Source organism: Diorhabda sublineata, chromosome 7, assembly GCF_026230105.1.
Source record: "Diorhabda sublineata isolate icDioSubl1.1 chromosome 7, icDioSubl1.1, whole genome shotgun sequence".
Taxonomy (NCBI): Eukaryota; Metazoa; Arthropoda; class Insecta; order Coleoptera; family Chrysomelidae; genus Diorhabda; species Diorhabda sublineata.
The window spans coordinates 5,585,245-5,611,128 of NC_079480.1; the positions used below are offsets into that span (position 1 = coordinate 5,585,245).

Here is a 25,884-nt window from a genome sequence, read left to right on the forward strand (position 1 = left end):
TTAATCTTTTAAAGAAGTCCTGGCAGTGAGCCCTGTTGTATAGTCCGATTACATATCCAACAGCTCTCTTTTGTAGTTTCAAGAATCGCTCAAATTGAGTCGCACCAATACATACTCAAGAAGGGAAGGGCTTATCGGAGATGCGACTCAATAAGGGCATAATAAACTGTTAATGAGATGTATAATCTCAGTTCTTTGGAAACTGGAGAAACTTAATTTGGTGTACTATTCAAAATTGACGGTTTTACGTTGCTCTAATGGAACGGTAGTTCAGTTATTCCAAAAAAACAAACCGTATTTTAAACCTATTTATGAATAATTCTTAAAGAAAATTTTGAAAGGCCAAACTTTTCCTTTATTGTAAAAAGCTGCAGTGTAATCACAGCCTGTATAAGCTTTGGTAGTTATGTATTTGTGTTTACAACTACATGCACTTGATTTAGAGGCGCATGCCACTGTTATATCCTTGTCTCTAGCAAGAAAAGTTAAAAGGCTTCTCTCTCTCATTCAAATATTTTTCTTTCAAATTATGAAATATTATTTTATTTTATAAAGGCTGCAGATGATTTCAAGGCAACTGCCACTTACAGATATATTCTATTTTTATTTAATTTTCTAAATGTGCTCACAAATTTTTATTAACATGTCAGGGAAATAAATTAAATTTATTTACCTGTTCTCAACTGGCTGCAGGTAAGTGTAGCAGTTATAGTGATGGGTGCCTACTACCACGTGGCTTACAATATTCAACATTGACGAGACTTTTGCTTGGTTCATGTGATTTACATGAGAAGGAAAAAATTATAATTTCACTGAATATTAATTAATTAATTATTGTTATTTGTATCAGACCTACGGTGGCAGACATTTTTTCAATAAAATTATAACATTAAAATAAGCCTATAAAAAATTATTATATCTAGTTCCTATTTGTGGATGTGATGTACTCATTTTTGCTTTTAAACAACACACATGTAATATTTTTCTGACACTTCTATTTGAAATTATTGTGCCAATGATATGAGACAATAAAATATTTTGCAATAATGAAAAAGTTCAACACAACTTACTTCATAAACCGACGACGTTTGAAAAAAATTTTTCGCCGTTTACACATTCTTAAGATATCTCAGGAGAGAAAAAAGATATCGACATGCGACTTTCGCTATTTTGATGTTAATTTCATTTACTTTTGAAAAACCTGCTTAAATTTTTATTTCTTTTTTTATTAAAACGCCCTCTAGCAATCACGTAGCTAATTTAATTGCTTAGAATTTATATATTTTGTATTGCTGAACAAAAGCTTTTTCAAATAGCACCAAGTTTATATGAATTTGCTAAGCAGAACCGGACTTACACGCATTTTTTCATTATAAGGCTCCCACTCTCCCCCATTCCTTATTTGAAGACATAGACTAAAACTTGTGGAATAAAAAATGCACAGAATTTTTGAAAATTTCGATTATTGTATATAACACGCTAATTAATTGGGAGAATTTTAAAAAGTTTTGCTTTTTTAATTGTATATTTTCAAATGCGCCCTTTACTGGTGGACCTAAAATTAGGAAAATAATTTCCACGTGTTTCTCGAGGCCACTTTGTTGGACTTTTTCACTTTTGTTGCAATTTTTTATCCTTGAAGCTGTAAATATAGTCCGTTCCTGAGAGTTGTCCACCTGGTACATTTATGTTTAGAGAGAGGGAGAGAGAGATTACATTAAATAAAAAAATGTCCAAATCATAAACTCTTGTTTTTCTAAGCGAACGATCAAACTCACCTTTTTTGGAATGTCACTCTACTGTGAGTTTTGGTCAACTGCAAATACAAATATGAAAACGGTTTAAATTGTTGTCTTTGCAACAAAAATACAATCAAAAATGTTAATCATCCAATTGTAGTTTATTGATTTACAGGGTGGATTCCAAGTAATATATTGGTAGATATAAATCCTACGATATCTTTGCCATAAGATTGTCTTTTAAAGATCTGGAATAGGCAAAATATTATATCAACATATTTCGAATAGTTCATTCCAAGATATATTTCGACTTAACTCCATAAAACATCGAATACTCGCCTGTAATAATCCCTAAGTGTCGAGGTTTGGAAACATCTGCCGCAATAGACAAACTGATCAATTAACAAAAACATTAATGTTCACAGTAAAATATAGCGATGCCAATATAAGTAATAGCAGTGGCGGCTCTTGATTTGGAGAGAAGATGGTGGCAATTTTCATTCAATACAAAAAAAACTGGTTAACGTTATTGAAATAACGCCGAATTGGTAGTATCTCCACTAAAAATACTTACTGGATATCTTGTGGTTACTATTATGATATGATGAACTATTATAGAATAACATAATTAGACATCGTAAAATATTTAGTACTTATTTTATTTAAATACAGTAACAAATGTTAAGCAAGACCCGACGACCGATGACCATAACCAATTGCCTTGTCTTCTCTATCCAGCACTGTCATATGAAAAAATAACCAAATTTATACTGCAGTATAAAAGTATTACTAGATGCCTATCACCAAAAAGCTAGACATATAATATCTTGTAACCTGTTTAACGTTAGTTGAGAAGTTTCCAGGTAAAAAAATTATAGGTGTAGTTGAAATAGCAATGTTATTCGTTTCTTGTTAATGCTATCTCTCAACAATATTGGCAATTTCAATAAACAAGTAATTACTCGTATCACACAGGACTATCTGTTAACGGGAGAGCACAAACCAACGTACAGGATGTACAATAGTGAGTTAATACTGAAACACCTCTTAATTGACTGAACAGCTACTTCAGGAAAACCCAAAGAAACTTATAAACTACCTGAAAGCCTGCAAACTAAGTAGTAAAATCTAGATTTAATGATCTTACTCGCTAATAACCCTGCGTGATTGATGCGTAAATAATAAAAAAATGTCATTGGCGTTTCTTGTCTTAAAAAAGAGCACCAAATGTATTTCAGCTATCATTTATATTGAACACAAGCAATTCTTAATTTTAAAATCAACTTGTTTCACCAATAGAGCTTCCCCAAAATAGTGGTTTATTGTTATCTTTTACACAGCTGGGCTCTTTGTTTATCTCCTGCACATTTCAGAGGTTTTCTTTGGTTTGCCAAGCAGTACTTCTTCTAATAACTGAAGTGAGGAACTGGTAAACGGTAGAAGCACACTTCCACTCGATGGAATTGGCATACCAATGTATTGAATACAACATCCATTTTGCACATGTTTTTCGGTTAAGTGATGTCCTTACAAGATCTAACATAATCATGTCCTGTATTTTTATTTAATTTAATTACTGAACATTTCCCAAGTCTTATTGACGCTGTTTAATTAAAATGGGTCATTTTTTGCGTTGATTCATAACTGTTGATGAAGCCTAGACTCATCATTATAATGAAAAACAAACAGTCAAGTGGATTTTAAAGAGCCAATCTGCTCTAATAAAGACAAAGGCGGTTTCGTCGGCAGGAAAATGACGACTACTGTTTTTTGATTACATTCATGAAAAGTTAAACCACCGTATACACCAAATCTGACCTCAGTGGCTTTTTTCTGTTTCATAACTTTAAAGTGTCATTTATAGAATCAGGCAAGGACGTTAAGGCATACCTAAGTCTATTTTGGGGAGAAAGACAGCAATAATTATTTGATTAGGTTAAAAACGTTATAGCATCGGTTTACATAATGCTTAGACTAGAAGATTTCATTGAAAAATTAAAATAATTATGTTCGTATTTTTTTTTTTTTTAGAAAACCCTACGAATTAATTTACCGACCTGCACGAACCCACGTGTTGCTTAGACGTAATACCGAAAATTAATAGGTACGACATTTTTTACCGAACACTACTAATATTTATTCATAAATTTATCATTTTCTTGTTTTCATAAGGTCTCTCTATAAATTACAAGCAATTCCAATAATTTATAACATATAATATTGATAAAGTGAAATTCCGTTCGTAACCGACTCTGTAATGTAAGTATCTGTTTAGTATTTTGTTCATCAGTCTTTGATGTTACTGGAATGATTCAGCGGCGCTGTAAAGACACAACATCAATATTCGAAGCTGCCCTCGCTTTCCTTTTTGAGCAAACAACTTTCCGTAATCTACATGATTACACTCAAATATTATAATCAAAAAAATGAAACTGGTTGGATATTGGCAGGAAGCTTAATGGAACGAAATTCACTTGATGCATAAGAAAAACGTCTGCGAGGGTTGATATTCAACGAGAAAAAGATACTTCTCGGAATACAGATTTGGCTCGTGGTAATAAGTGAAACATTTGTAATCAGACTTAATTGGTTTTAACAAAAAGGTAACCATTGTTATCATTTCGTTTGACATAATAAGTACATTATTATAGTACAGTTGCTGAAAAAAAAATTGAATTTCACTAAATGGATTTCATTGCATTCAATACAAGGTTATACATTACTATTGGACTAAACAGAAAAACAAAATTTAAGGATTAAATCGAATATACCGGGAAGCGTATGGTTCAGTACTGTCTTCGAGAAGAGCAGTATTATTAGTATCCCACGACAATTTGGAAGCAATGTTTTTTTTTTGTACAAGTAATATACAATATGTAATATGTACAACATATTAGTGAAGTGCCTTATTATTTTTATTTTTGGTAGATGATTCCACAGGCACTTGTCCAAAAAAAAGTCTTGATAAATTCACGTTCTGGGCATCTGCAGGTGAACTCCGTGTTTTTTATGAACCACGTCAGCAAATACTGCTCTAGGTGGGATTGTTAGATACCTCGCAAGAGTATCTACCGTGGTAGTATCGGTAAAACAAAGTTAGGTCAACAATCTTTCTTCTACGTACAAAACTATCCATGTTTCTGGTCAACTCTGGGCTGCCTATAAGTCAAATTGCTCTATTCTGTAGTCGAGCATCTTAAGGGTATGCCGAGCTCCAAATCTGCGAGCAATACTCTGATGATGGACGTATCTGAGCCTTTTAGAGGATTGAAAGCTGTCGCGGAGTATTTTTGGTCTTGAAAAGCTGCCTTAGCTAATTCGGCAACAAGCAAACTTGTGGTTCCAGCTTTCGTTGGATAAACAGCATCCTGGCTCTTTGCTGCATTTCCAAGCCTTTCATAAATTATTTGCTCAATACTACCTACAGTAATGCCCAATTCCTCAACCATATCGCGTACAGTATTGCACCAAACTCTCAAAATGAGTTTTTTCACAGAGCTGATGTGTTCATCGGTAACACTTGTAACACCGCGCATGTTACAAGTTTGTTATCAATTCTCGCCTTTTCGGAAAACGGAATTCATGCAATTTATATATATATATATATATATATATATATATATATATATATATATATATATATATATATTCGTATATTTTCGTTTTCTTTTATTTCAAAATTTCATTTGCTTGCATTATTTAGAATATTAATTAACATATTCATTTTTTTTATATTGATTTAATTTTCATGATTATTAACATCCATGTTAATATTAATTATGTAGTTTTATTATCAAGAACCTATACTGCGAAAATAAAATATTATGAACGGAAATGAATTTATGAGGAGAAAATGTAAATACGCGGATATAAAAACAGCGAAATAAATATTTATGAATATATAATACAAAAAATGTGAAGCGTTTATATGAAACATACGAATCTAAAAAAAAAATTGACAAAAGGAAGTATCGTAATTTAATTCAGTGATATATACACAAAGAAAAACTGCTAAATTGATCACGGGAAATATTCTTATTTTATTTGTAATTTAATTCAAGTAATTGGAGAGTTTTAATTTATCAGAGACATAAACCAAGCCTTCTAGGTTGAATTAAAATTCAACTAATTAATTAGGGCATGCAATACTGGTATACTGGTATACCGAAAACCGGGACATTGTCCAAATTTTTGCCGGTATTCACCTTAAAATACCGGTATTTTCGGTATTAGACCATTAGCTCTAGTTAATACACGTTACACGGAAGCTTGTTTCGAGGAATCCCCCATTTAATTAGAATCAAATCAGATCCCGTCCACTGTTGCTGAAGGCTGTTAACCAGTGCGGTTTATTTTTTCAGTATGTAGACACAAATTGAAAGTTATGCTTCTGCGATATATGTAAGTGAATTTGGTAGTCCTAGAGTTTAAGAACCAATAAATATGTGTACCATAGATAAGATCAAATAAATATTTGCAACTTCTTGTATATTCTTCCTCAATAACGTTTATTTACTTTTCTAAAATTATTAATCATTTAAAATAATTGTTTTAGAATCAAAAGTATGAATTCGGAATCCAATATATTTCAAGAACACAAAAAAGGGAGCGACGTTAATTCTGTTTGACATTATTATTCAATTGCTAATCAAGGGCAAATAAATAGCAAAATGTCAGAAATTCACAAAAAAAATCAGGGACTTCACATCCACTTGGAAACTCAACATAACAAAGCTACCAAAAACATTAAATTATTATGTTCAAAATCAATAGAAAGAACAGTTATGTGAAATCCTAGTTCATATGGTTGCGCGTGATTGACTACCATTTACAATTTTCTGCTCTTAGGAGGATAAAAGAATCTACCAAAATCAGCTGCAACAATAAAATCTATGATCACTGAATATAGAAAGAGCATAAAGAATTAAAAAATGTCTGGTTTAAAATAATTGAAACGCATCCGATTTAGCTTAACATTCGACTAATGGAAAACGGAAATTTGATTAAAGTCTAACATCAGTTATATTTTGCACTTGGCATCCACCTAGCTGCTAGAGAGGTCCTTCACAAAAAAACCTCCTGTTCAGTGACTGCTGATGCTGAAATTGAACCAAATGATTCCGAATCTAGCGATTGAGATAGTGAAGTAGATGATGACAATGATATAGAAACTGACAATGAAGAATATAAAAATATTTCAGCTGATTGAGTTTGAATTTGTTGACAATGAAATAAATTTGTATTATGCTTATTTAGCACCGCTGGTAACAAAAATTGGAAGTGTCATTAAAGAACTGATCAATATTTAAAAAATATGCAAAACTACAATTTACAAAAGAATTTCAATTGGAAGTCATAACATGAATTAGTTTACTCGTTATGCTGGAACGGTTTCGAAACAACCTAATGAGTAACGTATACGCTAGAGGGCGCTATTTATCTATTTTTTTTAATCTAGCTATCCTTGAAAAATGTTAAATGCAAACATGCAGTTTTTATTAAGGAATAAATTTAGGATATAAAATTAAGGATATTCGAGAGAGAGGATTGGAAGAAGATCTTTGGGAAGATCGAGAAAAATGGAAACTGGGAATCGGAAGACGGCGAAGAACGTTTTAACCCGATGAATAAAAAAAAATTAAGGAATATAAAAGTAGACTAAATTAGCAACAGAATAGAGAAAACCGCATGCCGATATCTTTTTCGTATTACGAGATATCTTAAGAAATGTGTAAATTTTAAGTATTTTCTTTTAAACATGAATTACTTCGGTTTGACTAAACGAATTTTAACATTTTTTGACTTCTCAAAATTGTCTTTCCTAATTCTATTAATAATAGTTCCAATTATTATGTCAACATTACTTATGCTGTCACCGGGAAACTGCCCTGATAGGTGGATACGACGTGGAGGCCTATTTATTTGGCCAGTCAGGTCACGAGACTTAACCGTCTTAGATTTCTATCTCTGGGGCCGGATTAAAGACCTTGTTTGTGCAATTAGACCCACTACTAGAGATAACATGATCGAGAGAATACGAAACGCCATTCAGAGTATTTCGAGAGCAGAAATTGAAACTGCTGTTCAATCTACTCTTCAAAGAATAAACGCTACTCGAAAATGATGGGCGACAATTTGAACATTTAGGTCGTCACTAGCGAGGCACCTTAAGTTATATTTTTATTTTAACTTCCATAACGCAGATTCCCGGTGAATAAGTAATATTGCATTATAATTTGAACTATTATTAATATACCCTGAATTTCTTGAAGAATACGATAATTATAGTTTAAATGCATCTTAATTGAGCAAAATTTGTAAATTATTCACTTTATAATTTTTGGTATTTAATTACGCCCTCTGGCGGTGGACTTACAACTCTGTAAATAATTTCCAGGTTTTTCTCGGGGTCACTTTTGTTCTAAATTTTTTTTTCCCGAAGCTGTACTATAAACGGTTCCCGAGATATGGCCGAGACCCATTCTTATTGGGACACCCGGTACATAGAATTTCTCAGCAATCATCCAAACTATGAACTTTGTTTTTAGGTTTTTATTTGGTAATCAGATTTATGAATATTCTCTTGTAGTCAGAGTCAAGATTACTAACAACATGTTGAGATTCCACATTCAGTGATGCAAGCGTTGCACTTGTTTTATATAAATCGAAGTTTGTAAAAGTTTCCTCTCAAACTACCATGGAAAACAAGTTCCATATGTCTGAAACGGTCTTATGATTTGTTTCTATATAAGGAGTTTGTTTTCGATAGAAAGTTTACGATTCTTATTCACGTGAGTGAATCATATTTAATATTTTGTATAATAAACCGTAGGCGTAGGTTTTGAAATTAATAGCTGGCTTTTGAAGTTGCTAATATTATTTACATAAAATATAATATAATGCTTGTTCTTCTTCTCCTTCTTTCTTCCATAATAGATGTGGCCTATTCCTTCTTCGACAACTTCTCTAAATTGTCACTCTACCTCTTTTGTGGTTAATCTCTACTTCGTGTTCCAATTAAAGATTTATCTTATACTATTTTTACCAGTCTATCGTTTCTCATTCCACTTATATGTTAATACCATTGTTTTTTACGCTTCGATACCCATTCGTTAATGTTATCTACGTCACATAAACGTCAGATGTTTTTGCTTCTTTCTCGGTCTAATAGTGTTTTTCCCGATAATCCGACTAAGAATTTTCATTTCTGTGATTTTCAAGAGTTGTTTCGTTTTCGATGTTTCTGGTCTTGTTTCTCATGTATAGGTTAATATAGGTCTGATCGTCGCTTTGTGAATTCGTGCATTTATTTCTTGTCTTACGTGTTTATTTCCCCGTCCTGATGAAATTCCGCGATCTTGTTTGCTCTAGCTACTTGTCCTCTTGTATCGACTGGTCTCCACAACTGGTTATGTCAATTCCAAGGAACTTGTATTTTATTCTCTGTTGTATTATTTGACATTCTAGTTCTAATTTGCAACTAATGGGCTCTTTTGGTGTTGTCATGCATATTGTTTTTGCAGTCATATTATACTGTTTTCTGGCGAGATTGAAGATATTTAAAAAGCTTTCAAGATCATCTTCATTTTCGGCACATACCATAGCGTCATCGGCATAGCACATGATACATTGGATTGAAAAAGGCACATTTTAGTTGGATTCAACGAGCATGATCACGAAATGTTTGTTCCTCCATCCGCTAGAAAGCGCTTGTAGCAAATATAAATACAAATCAAAAGGTTTTTTGTGTTCTACAGCGTGAAGAAACATATTCTGTTGTTACTGTGCAAGATACGTTCCGTATTATGCTCGCTTTTTGCCCGTTTAGATCATTGGTCTCTGTAAAATTATTTTTTGGTTAGAAAATTTCATGGATTCAAACCAGAATGAAAATAAATATATTTTATATAAATATTTTAACCGTCTCATATGTTTTCAAAGGAAAGAAAAACATGTACAGACCATAAACCATGACTGAAGACAAAATAAAAGGTTTTTGGGTATACCTAAATAGGGCTTCAAATCAACTTTTCCGAATAAAAATCTAGGCCAATTGACTATGTATAGTTGCGGCTCGTGGTGGAAAATTTAAGGTGTTCTGCAATGTTTCCAAACGTACCTTGTAGAACCCTTGTCGTCTTTCCCTTCGTCACAATGATTTTATCGGCTTCCATATTGAAGTGGTAGATTGCTGAAACGATTGCCACACAAGAAAATATGGATCACTAAGCACTACTTCACATCTTTACTGAGATGTATAGTTTACTATTTTACTTTTATGGTCTTCAAAGGAAATTCGTAGTTTTTCAATTTTCAAAACTATACTGAACAAAATACTGCAACCATATAAAGCTATCTTTTTCAGTGGATAGCTTGAAAAATGTTATGAATAGATCTTCGCATTGTATTTACAAGAAACGTGTTATTCGATTTAACGATGAAAACATCTGTTCGACCTCTGCGGCTGTTACTATAATGCCCAATTCATACTCTTGCGAGGCGTCTACTAGAACTAGAAAATGTCAACTAGTTATCTATACCCTCGATTTACTCTATAATCACGCCGTCACGTCCTTTGACTCGTTCGAAAAACAGTCACAAAGCTGGTAATAGGCTAGCGAAACGGATGAAGGCGAGAGAAAGCGAGCTTACCATCCACACTCTCGCAGTTGCGTTGCCTCGTATAGCCTCGTACAAAGCCTGAATCGGGCATAATAATTTTTTCATTCAATTTTCTATTGAAAATTTCAGAAGCCGTACTGCGCCGTTCAATGTACTGCAATCAGTTCTTGGTATAAAGGTCCTGACTGGATTTTCAGTTTTTCTACATTCGCACATTTTTTAGAAGTATCCACCAAATATCTTATTAATCTTATTAATCAAGTTAGAAGGCAACAATGAGTAGTTAGTAAATAACATATTTGATATTATAAAACGTTTTTGGAGAATCAGATAAAATAGCATATGTATATTGGTGATTTATATAGGGTTATCCAAACTGAACAGTGTGATAAATAGAATCATCAAAGACAATCATATGTAGCCAATGATTAGTGGTAAAAGCATTGCACATACTCTTAAATAGATTTTGATAGGTGAAAAAAATGTTTTGGGACAAAAGTTGAAGTAGAAAATATCGTTATCAACAACAGGTATTAACATTACAACCATATTGTATACGATAATTTATAACGATTTTTATTACATTTAATATCGTCAGGCGCCGAGATTTTACGAGGATGATATATATATTTGTATCTCCTTTTAGCTCCATACACTTTTGATACCTTTTTATAATAAGAATCGTCAAGCTTCTCAAAATAGCCATAAACTGCCGAAATTAACTCTTCGCAGCAGGAAAATATTTAACTTCCGTGCCATTTTCTCTGGAAAATAATCCAAGAGGGCTAAATCTGGCGAATAGGGTGCATGAGGTAGGAATTCATTGCCAAACAATCGATAGTAACATCTTCACGAAGCTATTTTTGTTTCATTGTGAGCAAACGCGGCACCCATTTGGTGCACAGCTTTCTCATGTTCTAATTTTCAGTTAATATGCGATGTACCGAACTTTTTGAAATGTGTACTATGTCTGCCAGTTTGCGTACTTTCAGTCGACTATCATCCAGTACCGCTTTGTGGATTTTCTCCAACATTTCTGGAGTCGTCACCTCATTTAGTCGACCACAGCGATGCTGCTGGTATTCGCAAGTTGTACAGCTTCATTTAAACTGTGTCACCCAATATTTTACTGTTGATAACTAAATTGTAGTCTAATTTTTACAAATTCACTGAAAACGTTTACAATTGATGGCTGCTAAACAAATACTAAGCAAGGTGGCGTTTTCAACCTAATACAATGGTATTTTCAACGAACTACCGTCATCTCTAGGTCAGTCTAGGTACTTCTGAAACCATCCTCGCATTAGACTTTTCTAAAATCTAAAAAACACTAGTGTTTCTGACAAGCAAAATTTTTCTTTCATTATCTATACTATGTGCAAAATTCTTATCTGTTAAACGCTAAACCGACAATTAAAGCTAATTCTCAAATTTTTCAATATTAACAAATTAATTTTACTACCTCATTCGTCTTTCTTAATTGCATGAGTTACATACGTAATGGTTTTGGAAATAGTAGATCAAAAATCAAGAGCATTTATTCAAAAAAACTATTTAGATATATAAAAAGACTGATTGTGAATTGTAAAAAATCGAAGGAATTAATTTTTAATTATATCACGTATTAATTAAAGTATATATATATAATTTTCTATAAAATTAGCATAATGAACATAAACTTTAACTGACATTATTTTGTTTGTGGTGTAATCAGTTAAGTTTTGAACTTAGTGTTAAGCGAAAGAAATGATTGTTGAAGATATAATAGAGACATCACATAGTAAGTACCTATCAGTTTTTTCTTCTTACTTCGGTTTTATCATGACATAGATAATTATTGGAGAAAAGCCCTTAAATACTTTATATATACTTAAACAATTGGGTGGAATAAAGATAAAGTTACGGGATCAAATTTATTTTGAAAAATAGGAATTATATGAATTTTTGTGTTATAAATTATTTTTGAGAAACAATCGAGGTGTAATACTATCGAGCACAGGAATGAAATTATACTAAATATTTCGAAGAAACTATAAAGATTATAAATCCAATGTTCCGCGATCAAACCTTAACTACAAAAGTGCGATGTTCGCAGTATAATTTAGGACCGGCTATCAGACAGACTGCTGTAGATATTGAGACATAGAGCATGAGTGACTTAAATATATTTTGTGACTGATGCTTTCTCTGAAACTGCTACAAATATTACGGTTTAAGATTAGATGTACTAGAGCGTGAAGGTCGTATATCTATTACAAGGCTTACTTGAGGTTTGACTGTAGGTAATATAGATTTTGTCTATGGATAGCCTCACACTTACAAATGAGGTGTTCTGCTGTTTCCTTTAGTTCCTTTCAGAAACGAGAAGAGCTCTCAGGATTTTTCTGATGTTCTTCGAATGGTAAATCCTCGGGCAGTGTCCAGTATAATTCTCCTTAGTTTATTTTTAAAATATCTTCTGTTATTTTCGACCTGATGATGTCTTACCTCCATTTTTCTGATTGATTTTTCTTTCCTCCCTTTTTCATGACCATGATTTGATGGTTTTTTGCAACTGATTTTTATTTGTTTTCAATTTATAGCATATTAACTAATAAACAAATTATCACATAAAAATTTTATTAATCATAGCGTTCTTTCAATAAATGTTCGAAAATACCGCCAATGACTTCTAAACATTTTCTGCTTCGTCTACGAAGAGCTTTTGATTCCCAATTGATTCATTTCTTTCTTCTTTAATATTTTATTTTGTAGACTTCATGTCTCATCCAGCCCCATAAACAAAAATCTAGTGGTGGAGATCTTGCAGGCCAATTAATGGGACCTCTACGACCGATCCAACGCCCTGGAAAACGTTCGTCCAAATGTTGCTTGACCTGACGAGCGACATGTGCAGGAGCTCCATTGTGCTGATAGTACATCTGCATTCTAATATTTACAGGAACATCCTCTAGTAGGCCTTGTAATTCATTTTGTAAAAAATTAAGGTAGTTGTCACCTGTGAGACGATTCTCGAAAATGAAAGGGCCAATTAAATAACTGTCAACAATACCACATCACACGTTTACAGAAAACCGATGTTGAAAATTGCTTTCGACTGTTGCGTGGGGATTTTCGTCCGACCATACATGATAGTTACGAGTATTATTAATACCATCACTGTTAAATGTAGCTTCATCCGTAAAGAGTATACTCGATACAACACGATGATTATTATTTATCCACCGACAAAACTCCATACGGTTAGCGTAATCTTCTGGTTGTAGGTGCTGTACTCTCTGTACATGATTGGGATATAAGCCTTGTTCGTGGAATGTAATTCCCAATTGAGTGGCAATTCTCCGTGAGCTAGTAGTTGCATCTTCTTCTACTAGATGCAGAATATTGTTTACTTCTACCATACCTTGTCGAGTAGCGCGTTCAAATGAAATGTTAGCACTGGGAAGCTTACCAGTGTCATAAAATTCGTTAATAACTCTAATTGACACGTTTTTATCAGGATATCTTTGGTGTGGAAAAGTTGACGATATTCTTCAGCAGCAGCTGTAGCATTTCCATTACAGAAACCATACACAAACACCATATTTGCATATTCTAAATTTGAATAAGTATATGGTATTTTGCAACACTAACAATCACATAAATTCGAAATTAAATGTTAGTGTTCACTGTACACTGACAGTTCATCAAAACTTCACACCAAATTGAATTATGCCATTGTATTGAGTGGTAAATTGTACATAAAATAACTTTGTAGTTTGCTCTCAGTGAGCTCAAAGACTGCAGTTGCATTGTGATCGGACCATATACATACGGCCTATGTTTCCCCTTGGAAAATATAAGAGTCCAATGGGATATAAAGCTCTGCTCTCCTGATCTAGTTTTTGGTAAAGCATAATTTGAAAGACATGGAATTTATGGTAATATCAATGGGCACCTGATTCTTTTAGAATGCTTAGATGCTCTGTCAAATCAACGGTTCTTCTTGTTTGTTTGCCTTTATTGCCCATCTTAATGATTCACATTTTATGATGTCATTGCAAGGCAAGCCAATTTTAGTTTTTGTTATTGGCCACCTTGTGAAAGCTGCATTGTTTATGATAAGTACGGATTTATACCTCCAGTTCATTATTTTGGGTTTAAGGTCCCATGTTCCTCTGAACATTTGTCAGCAAATGTGTAAAGTAATTAGTGTCTTATGACTTACTGCTTGCAGGTATTGTCCCCAAGTCTGTCTTTGATCGAATGTCACTTCAAGATATTCGTATTGTACATATACTGCGGCAAAGTGTCCCGAGGATTTGAATATATTTTGTAACCAATATTTCTAGAAAATCTTTGGAGTATTAGGATGTATTCCAATACTTTTAACAGTGACGTTCGAGTTGTGTTAGATAATATAAAACGTACTGTTTTTAATCTCAATGCATTTGTATAATTTTGGGGAATCGTTACAGTTATGTATATGCAACAATTGTTTATTGCACACGGCATGAAATTTCCAATACATTGAGTGGAATTAACAATTTTTACACGAGTTGCATTGCAAATATTGAATATACTTATAGGAGGTATTAAAACATAATCAAACATTTCTAATCTAACAACATACGATCGAACATCGTGTTACTCACATAAGGGACAAATTGAAATATAGAAAAATTCAGTTGGTTAACCTACAACTTGTTTATCGCTTTCAAGATATTCCCCAAAAAATGAATCCATTATTTATTTATGCATTAGTTATACAAGAAATGTTTAATTGTATTTTCAATAAATAATTAAACAATAAGTACCTTTTGTTGTAAAGCCAATTGAAAAATTCACTTCTGCTATCTTAAGATTGTACATGTACTTCCTGTAAAAGTACAAACAATTGGGCATGAGCCGCACCTGGCCCTCGGATAGTAGATTAGAAATCATCTATTCCATCAAACACAGTACATGGAAATACGTCCAATCATCCATTGAAATAATATAAATATAGAATTATATACGTGAATAAATAATCGTTTAATTCTAATTATATTGAAGTAATCATCATCCCCACTTGCACATAAATAATAATTGGTTCTATTTCCTCTATCGACATATCGAGTTTCCAGAATTCCTTTCCTTCTGTTATATCCTATGGAATTTTGCCAATAGTTGATGTGGAGTTATATCAAAGGTGACGATCACCTAATTTGAATTGTATACTATTTCTAGCGTCATATTACTTCATTCGGAACTGCATTCGTACGGCTGCAATGGTTAGTTACAACCTGAATTTGACAGTTATCGTACTTATTTTGTGGGTTATCTCACTCATTTTGTTATATTGAAAAAATGGATAAAAAGGAATTTCCTGTGTTAATAAATCATTGCATTTGGAAAAAAGTACTATTATAGCGGCTTGATAAACATTATTCGTAATTTGTCCCACGACAATTAACCGTTGAGAAGTGATTTGAACGAAGACGAAGCAAGCAGTCAAAGCTTCAGAGGTTATTACCGACGAAAGCATGTCATTCCACACCGGATTCCAATCGGCACTAATCTGAGTGAATTGCACTTAATGAGTTAACACCAAAGCGCGGAAAGGCGCAAAAGTCAGAAGGCAATATTATGGCATTAGTATTATGGTATGATTTTGACAAAATATTCATCAACAATCTTTGAAAAGGAAAAAATCTATTACGTAGCGTTATCGAAGTGATGAGCAGATTAACGGCACCATTTGAAGAAAAAATGATGGACATTAAGACATCAATGGAAACAGTAGCATATTTGCATGAATTGGGCTTCGAATTGCCTCCACACCCACCGTATTTTCCAGATCTACCTCCCAGCGAGTTTTACCTGTTTTCTGACTTCAATTTATTTTTAGGCTTAAAACAATTCGTTCTGTAATGACCGCTATAATCGTTGTATCGTCTCCAAAGGCAACAATATTAAATAATAAAATCAAATTCTATCACAAAACTGTTAGTTTTGGATGTTGGATGATGATTCAGTCAGTAAGTTTTTTAAACAAATAAATAGATGAAAAATCTTACGAACAATTATAATTAAGTAAATTTTTCTTTATCTGAGTTTATTTCAACAATTTTGATTGATAATTGGTCGATTTACACCTCCTAAAAGTTTCTAGTTAAACTAGATTGCGGTGTAATAATATTATGCCTGATTTTGTAGAAAAGTAAAACTTTAATATCTCGTTGAATACAGAGGTTCGCATAAGTCTGGCGACGCTCTCGAAAAATCGACATTAGTCCGGCAGCGCTCATACTCTGTCGAAAAAGTTTAATACGAAGGATGCTCATGTTTCAGACGGTTGCATCTGAATAATCGATATAAATTCACGCTTCAAGAAAGAGTTTTTTTTTGTTACATATATTTGCGTACGAACGCGGATTACGAAACAACAATTTCCAAACCCGCCCCTACCAAATCAATCAACAGTGTGAAATATGTACCAGAAATTCTTAAAACCGTCCGGGTCTCCTCGACAGACTTCAGGAGGATGATTTCGACTGCAGATTGGAATTTTGCGAGTGGTACCTCGGATGCAATCAGACTGTTCCGCAGATCCAGAATTCTATTTTGTGGTCAGATAAAGTAACCTTCAAGCTGAACGGTACAGTCAATCGACATAACTGCGTGTACTGAAACGATTATAATCCTCAAGCCTTCATTGAATAAGAATTAAACTTTCCTGGAATGTGTTTTTGTATGTCTTTGGGGGTCACGTAACAGACGAAAGTTGTCTGGAAATGCTCGAAGATTTATGTAGGAAAATGATCAACGACCCAACATTTTGGATGGGAGGATTAGTTGAGTGGCTGCACGGTCTTGACACCTAGTGATTTTTTCCTGTGGGGCCTACTCAAGGAACGCGTTTTTGCAAGATGCATTAATCAAGATGGGCATCAAATTGAATACTTACATCACCCCTTTTTCAGATCCCTTTGGTAATTTTTCTCTTAATGCAAATTTGTTACCTGAGTAATGTCGACCTCTGTATTTCTCACATTCGCTTTAAAAATTATGTACTGACAGAATCGTGAGTTTTTCGGACTATGTAAATTGTTGCATTGATATTAAATTTTTAAAACTAAAGGACGATATTTTAACATGAAAGCGATAAATACGTAAATACGTGTTTTTGTATGGGATTAGAAAGTTGTTGATAGAATTTTCGCTTAAAAAACGTGTTTAGATATTAAGAAATAATATTTAATGTTCATTATTATAGCATACTATAATTCAAGGTCATAGTTTAACTGTTGGGCGCCCTTTGATGTAATCTTTGAAAAATTTCAATATTCATATTAATGCATTTACTAACACACTTTTGACTACTATAACACCAACATTCATATTTATAATTTTTTACACACGTTTTGACAACCGAGCTATTGTCTTCAGAGACCAAAGCTTTACATTTTTACTTCTGAAGAAAGAAAGTTCCTGAATAAGTAACTTTCGACATACACATTTTGGTTTCGCCAAATTATGTCATTTTTATATATTTCAATTAACATTGAGATAGCGTTAACGATAAATAGTGAAAACAACAGTTAATAACAAAGTACATCTAAACGGATATCATATTATCATTTTTCATATATAAAGGCTCTTATTTCCAACTTATATTGTAAATACTTTCTATACTGCAATTCTGTCACCCTATATGTTTTCTAATCAATATTTTATGAAAGCACTTCACTTCAGACTAGTGTACACCAAAATAAATACACTGCGCGTGTATTTTTATTTTATATATTTATTTTTACATGTAGTTTATGTTTGTTATGATAAATGTATGATGTATTTATTCAATAATGTTTTTAGCAAGTTATATAATGTAATACGGGTTACAACTAGAAAGTAAGCAAAAATTCGAGAATTTATAAATTTATTAAGACGCAACACTTTCAATTGACACTACAATGATTAAACAAAGCACACACAAAAAGTTTATTTTTTAAAAAGACGTATTGCCACCTCGATACTGGATGACAATTCTCATGCGAGTGGTCATAGAACGTAAGACATTCTTCTTCACGTGTTGATGGAGTAGATATGCGTTATTGGTTGGTCACAAATAAGCTCAATAGGATTGAGACCGGGGGTTTAAGTGGGCCAGTCCATTTGTACAATACGAACCTCTTGAAGATACTCCGTTACCATTCTTGCCGTGAGCGGTCGAGCATTATCTTGCATTAGCAGAAAACCATTATCAACAAATCCTGCATATGGTAGTACATAATCTTCTAGCATCTCAGCAACATATCGTCGTGCTGCTAGTGCGCCCCTGTCAATCACGACAAGATTCGTGCGTGCCTAAAAAGAAATACCTGCCCAAAATATTACTGAGTCACCCCCATACGCAACCCTTGGTAACCGAGTACAGCCAGCATACCGTTCTTCAGCATTTCTGTACACATTATTTCTGCCATCGTTGCCATACAGGCACATTCTATACTCATCCGTGAACAATACCTTTTTCCAGTCGTCCTCTGTCCGATTCATGTGTTCACGAGCAAAATGAAGTCTGCGTCTTCTGTGAGCTGCAGTAAGCAAGAGTCTTTTAGCTGAACTGCAAGCTATCAAACTACTTTCTTTCAATCTTGAAGGTCGCTTTAGAGTGTCTCAGCGGTTTGCGTTCGGTTTCGCAATGCAGCAATCGGGAGACAGCGATCCATCCGAGCTGTTGTTTTTCGTTTTCCACCCGTACTGGGCCGTCGCTGGGGAGAGCCGGTCGCTAGAAACCGCTGGTGTGTCCTTTGTACTGGTTGAACGAATAACATTCAAACGTCTATCTCTCGTTGACTCGTTTCAATATTGAGCAATATTTCAATCTCAACAGCTCTCCGATATTTTTCTTCCATTGTTAAGAACTAAACTCAACTCTATGGAGGTTACTTTAGTACAACGATATGTCTAAAACTCATAATCAATTGGAATGTTACAACGCAAACGTTTTGAATAACGATAAACTTACATGAAGTAGTCGAAATTTTTATTCACACGATAAGTGTTTGACCAGTTAACTAACAATATTATCTTTTCCGAGAATTTGTTTCTCCTCTGTACAGGGCCAGTCTGCCTGCTCCATATACATACTAACCCATTTCACTAAATTAATAAATAGCAATTAGTAACAATTGATGATTTCACAAATATTTGGGGTGGCCCAATTCTTATGGATGTTAATGAATATTGGGTGCTTACTAGACATAAAACAAAAATGCTGAAACTTCTAGAGTGAAGTTCATCCATGAGTGACAAAATACATCTTACACTCATCAGCTGCTCAGCATATACAGTGCAAATGAAAGGAATAAATTCGTTATTTCGTAAACCGGCGACTTTAAGGAAAAATCCTTTTTATTTTAAAACAGGCTATTCGTAAAGATACCTTTTTATTTTTGACGTCATCTATGCGAGGGTGATGACGTCATTGCTAAAATTCTTAAATGGAAATGTGGGTGTTGTAATACGTTAATTGAAAGGTCTTTTAAATACTTATTCAGCCATATCAATATGTACAGTAATTGATTTTTGTGTTTGTTTGAAAAATTAATAAAATTTTATTATAACAATAAATATTTAATATGTATTACTCATTAAATAGAACGAAACCTAAATTAAGTGCTCAAATTGTTTACCTTCAACTAAAATACAACGTGCCGCGAAACTCTTCTCGAACCTTCTCTATAACTTCCGGAGTTATTTGTGCAATCTCAATAAGTATCCTTTCTTTGAGTTCATTGATATATTGTAGTCTATTTTGGTACACTTTACTTTTCAAGTATTCCCATAAAAATAAATCAAGAGGAGTCAAATCAGGTGATCTAGGCGGTCATTCTATTGTTCCTCTTCGACCTATCCACCGATTTGAAAGACGTTGTTCAAATAGTTGCGCACCAATACAGCATAGTGTGGAGTCGTATCATCTTGCTGCAGCCATAAATCATTTCTGTTTGGAAGCAGCCGGTTCAACTCCGGTAGCAAGAAGTTTTGAAGAAATTCTAAATATCGCGGAGCTGTTAAGGTTTCTTCGAAAAAGTATGGCCCAATAATCCTATTATCTATTATTCCCGCCCAAACCCAATACACATCTGTGTATTGAGTACGGTACTCTTGCATCCAGTGTGGATTTTCTGTAGCCCAGTACCGATAAGTTTTACAATTGACATGACCGTTTAGTAGAAATGTAGCTTCATCCGAGAAAAGACCCTTTTTTAAAAACATCGGATCTCTGTTCTGTTCGGAACTGCTAAAAATACCTGCGTTAAACTGCCGTCGTTACCACCTACTACCGATGCCACTTTTGAACACTTTTGCAAATTCAAACATGGCTCGGAAGAGAAATGTCACCAGAAGAATGGGATTAGAAATATGAATGCGGAATATTGATACCGCAAACAATAACGCAGCGACCAGCTTCAGAATCTTTATTAAAAATTATTTTTTGCACGTGCAAAGCAGGATGTGGAGCATCTTGTGCGTGCAGGAAAAGTGGATTAAGCTGCACTGCAGCTTGCTTAGAATGCAAAGGTGACAGCTGATCTAATCCTTCACCTACAATCTACATCAACGAGATCGACGACGACGACGACGACAATAATGAACAATGATGTATATAATGTGTATAAATCATTATTTCTGGCACTCTGTACAGGTCGGATATGAAAATGCCAGCCGGTTTTCCCGGGCTAAAAAATGGGCTGGAAATCCTCATATGGTACTTGAGTGAAAACTCTTGGATCGAGATGTCCGAACCTCAAATAAGAACGCTGTAATAATGCCAGAAGCTTTGGAGGTCGGAAAAGCCTCACCAGAAGATATCGAAAGGGCCGAAAAATTCGTTCGAAAACCCCGATATGGTACACGAGTGAAACCTTGTGGAACGTGACGCCGGACTCTCGACTAGTAGCGGTGTAATAGTGCCAGAAGTTTTGCTGGTCGGGAAACCCAAAATTAAAAGAAATCATTAGGAAACGATGAAAAATCGCTGAAATACAATCTTTTTTTTTTCGCCCTCGTGATTTCATGCCATCAGCCGTTTCGCGCTGCCACCGCCAACTTCGCCGCAGCGAAAATGGGCTACTAACTTTTTTATGTGAATTCATTTACGGCGCTAATTATTAACTGATTTAATGAACTTTTTTTTTAAAATGGCTAATAATTTTTTTTTAATTTTGGGTATCGCAAACAGATAGTTTCAAGGGAGCCAACAAAAATAATTTTCATTTGAGACAGAAGCGAAAAGTTTTCATTTTCACAAGTACGTCAATTTTATTTTTTTCAGAGCTTTTCCGACCTGTAAAGCTTCTGGCATTTTTACACCACTTTTTGTCAACACCCCAAAAAGTCAAGTAAAAAAGTGTACTACTGGAGGTTTTTCGAATGAATTTTACGGCGCTTTCGGTCGCTTCTGACGAGGGTTTTCCGACCTGCAAAATTTCTGGCGCTATTACACTGCTACTAGTTGAAAGTCCGGCTTCACGTTCCACAAGATTTCAGTCGTCTACCATATCGGGTTTTTCGGTCGAATTTTCGGGCATTTTCGATAACTTCTAGCGAGGCTTTTCCGACCTCCAAAACTTCTGGTATTATTACAGCGTTCTTATTTGAGGTTCGGACCCCACGATCTAAGAGTTTCCATTCGTGTACAGAGAGAGAGAGTGCAAATATTAATTAACTGTTTACAAAATGGTACAGAAAAATCACAATATGAAAAATTTCACAGACATCAGATAAAAAAAGAAGTTTTATTACATGTTCTAGGATTCAGACTCCCCAGCAACCAATTGGGGTGGTTGTACCAATACCACAATTGACCTAAAAACCCTACAATATTTGAAGGATCACTTTACAAGTCTGTCGATACCTACAATAGAAAATGTACATTTCTTAAATGCAACACATGCCTACCAAGCTCATTGCCAGTAAAGAGACTTTTTCATACGGTGGGATGATAATGAGACCTCACAGAAAAAAAATGAGTAATGATGTATTGGAACTACAGAACAGAACACAACATTTAGCGTATTTTGGAAAAGTAATTTGCATTTAGCATTTAAAATACAAAACGCAAAACTATTTCGTACCTTACATTTGAAATAGTCGAAACTATCTGCATTGAAATACATTTCTTAGACTGCTTTATAAACACTATATCAAGACTCACAATTACACGCATTTCGAGAACTAAGTTATCGTTTTCAGAAATCTTAGCTGAAGATAAAATTTACCCTCGTCAGACATTGTTATTTTGAGTTTTGTTTTGTTTTATAACAAAATTCCGCTTTATATTTGAACCACTCTCGTATAATGCATAAAAATTTAGGTTGGAAGGTTGAAGGTTGAAAGTTTGAAAGTTTGAAAGGTTGAAAGGTTGAAAGGTTGAAAGGTTGAAAGGTTGAAATGCATATGTGAGTAAAATGCTTACACGCGGGTTCTAAAACGGCAATAACAGACGCGATTGCCCCAAAATGTTAACAACGAGGGTATAGGAGTTGTTGTTACAAGACAACTTACGTTATAAAAAGAAAATAGGCCTTTCCGGAAACTATCGGGATCATGTAGAATACGAATTTCCTAGAGTCTCGTTCTAGTGGAAATTTCATATCATAAAATTTGTTACAGTACAAGATAAATACTACGACTGGCACCAGTGCTTTTGATGGATAGCATATTGGAATGTGCCGCAAGCATTCTTTAATTATTTTAGCAAAATAATTTTTCCCTTGCATAATAGACAGTTGTTCATAGAAACTGATATTGATTGATTGATATTAATAATAAAGAGATCTCATTTTCTGTCTTTATTTCCAAAATATCAAATATCTTATTGTCGTATCAAAACATGTCAAAATATGAATATACAAGCGTGGAATGTAAATTATACATCTTGTATATACGTTAGTTTCAACAATAAACAATAAAAGCAATTTATAATGTAGATTCAGCAATGTCGATATTTTCATAATTATTTGATATTTCCTGAAGAGAAGTCGATTGGTTCTGTTTGAAACCTTGTGAATTATTTGAACGTTTATATTGTGGATTATTAGGACGAATATTTTGAAGTTGATTAAAATTGTGTGGTGGCAGTGAGGGTCTTTGTATATATATAAGGTTGTAATTTCGGTTTGTGAAAAATGGATGACGTTGAGTTGGATAATTGTTATTTGGACGCCAATTACTGTAGGACTGATTTGTAGGAGAATGTTTTATATACCTCGTTGGGTAAGATGCTGGAGGACGAGTTTTCAAATTAGATAGAAATATTGGACGGGGTAGTTGAAATGATCGTACATTGTTATTATTTGTGCGATAATGATTGAAATTTTGCGTTCTAGTAAATGTTAATCTTGAACTAGGTTTGAATGACACATTTGATTTCAAATTACTTAGTAGAGTACAATAAGTTTTCCTCTTTTACTATAAAGCTCAACGTATGTTAGTTTGTATAGGTAAGTTACGAACAGAAGCTAAATTATCATTTTTCACTTAAGTCTAGAATCTTGGCATCGCATACCAAAATTGTAAGGGGTTTCATTTTTAAGTGGTTTTATGTTAATAAGATCCTATACCAAACAGTCAATGTCTCGTTGATCTCCCAAACTTAAATTTAAGGCTTGTTTGATTCCGCCCCAATTTTTTAAATTCTGTTAGCAAACCAATTAATATTTGAGTTCTACCTGTTAATTTTTCCAAGTTAAAATGTGTTTAACGCATTATCCGAGTTACAAGCAAACGCAAAAATAAAAGTTTCACAATTACCTATCAGTATATTAAGCGTATAAGGGTTTCCATCAAAATTTGGAATTGAATCTAAATATAATCTAAGTAATTGGTAGTTTGTACCTGATGTGGTCATTTTTAAATCTCTATTTTCTAAGCTATCTTCTCTTGAACCATTTTCAAAATTATTATTTTCGCTTGGTTATAAGCTTAAAATTTTTTCAAATAATATACTTATATTTTATACCTCAAATTCGCTCATCAAAATATATTAACGATTTTCATTTGTATAACTAGTGAATTATTGAATTTGGAAAAAGGAAATAATAATGAGCATTTACGTTAGAACTAAAGCTATCATACGCTAAGGGTCCTAAATGTTGGAACGATGTTAGTTCTTAACCCAGGAAAACTTTCTTCTCGTTCTTCACTGGTGTATTGCACTGGAACTGCTGGAATCGCTCGATGTCCACTCGAACTATATGCAGTTCTTCGATATACACTCGAATTCACAGTTTTCGCACACAAATTTGAATATTCTGGTTAATCGTTTAAACGAAAAAATTTTCTGTGCGATACGTTAAATTTCCGAAATATCCTACTGACTGCGCCAGTTACGTTACTGAACTTCGGAAGACGTCGAGAAACGCTGAGAAATATTTATTGACTACAATGACAAAACAAAATCTAACACTATTACAAGTTTCCAATATTTATATGTTTTACAATGTGCCTCGTCGGCGTTATGTAATAACACTTGATAAACAATGTTCATTAACGTAACTCGCGACTATAATTACAACCATAATTCACACAAAAAAAATTAAGAAGTGAATTTGCGGAAAACTACATTATAATAAATTTCATTGGAGCTAGTTTCGGTTTACAAATTTTCTTATTACAAAAATATACTTTTGTACAACTGTCATTAAAAATTCCACTTTTAAAGACAGTCAACAGTGTTAAATGCGAATGTTTACGTGAAAGTGTGTTAAAAATATTTAACACGATTTTGTGATTTTTTGAATATTAAAATGCATTTTGAAGTTTAATTTCATTTCAAATTCGCCTTTTATTATCAAAATTGGATAGTTCTACATACAAAAAACAAACGTTACTTTTAACACTCATATCATAAATAACTATTTGTTCACCTTAACGAACAGAAAGTTGTAAAATTTCAAAAAGGGAAAAAAATAAATACGTCCTATAATGAAATTCATAAATTGTTTTAAAATGATCATAATAAACGGGTTAGATACTTCGAAATCAGCGGCTGCAAACTGTGAACTGAGGTTTTACCTTTAGTTTTATTTCACGCCAATTCACGTGCTCTGGCAGTGAAAGTGTTAAATACCTCCAATTTTTCAAGAAAAAAATTATAATATGATTATCTGGACTGACAAATGCATGATAACATCAAAAGAGCTCATTAGATGTAAATTAGATATAAAAGGTCAAATAGTACAACAGAGAATAAAATTGGAATACTTTGAAATTGACTTAACCAGTTATGGAGACGTAGGTAAGAGGACAAATAGCTATAGGAAATAAGGTCACAGGATGTTTTCAGAACGGAAAATGACGAAACAATTACACGAAAGACAAGAAACAAAGGCACGAATTTACAAAGCGACAAACAGTCCTATGATAATCTATACATGAGAAACAAGACCAGAAACATCAAAAACGAAACAATTCTTGGAGACCACAGAAATGAAAATTATTGGGCGGTTCTCGGGGAAAACGGACTCTAAAAAGGAGTGAAAATATCAGACAA

At 33.6% G+C, this 25,884-nt stretch overlaps 1 protein-coding gene across 1 annotated transcript in view; it reads left to right on the top strand.

Moving 5' to 3' along the window:
- Window positions 1-11,801: 11,801 nt before the first annotated feature.
- LOC130446343 (acyl-CoA synthetase short-chain family member 3, mitochondrial) overlaps window positions 11,802-25,884 on the top strand; it is a 64,981-nt gene continuing 50,898 nt past the window's right edge. The window contains exon 1 of the mRNA XM_056782543.1: window positions 11,802-12,141. Within this exon, the coding sequence (XP_056638521.1) occupies window positions 12,108-12,141 (34 nt within the window). The 5' untranslated portion in view covers window positions 11,802-12,107. The remainder of the gene's footprint in view (window positions 12,142-25,884) is intronic.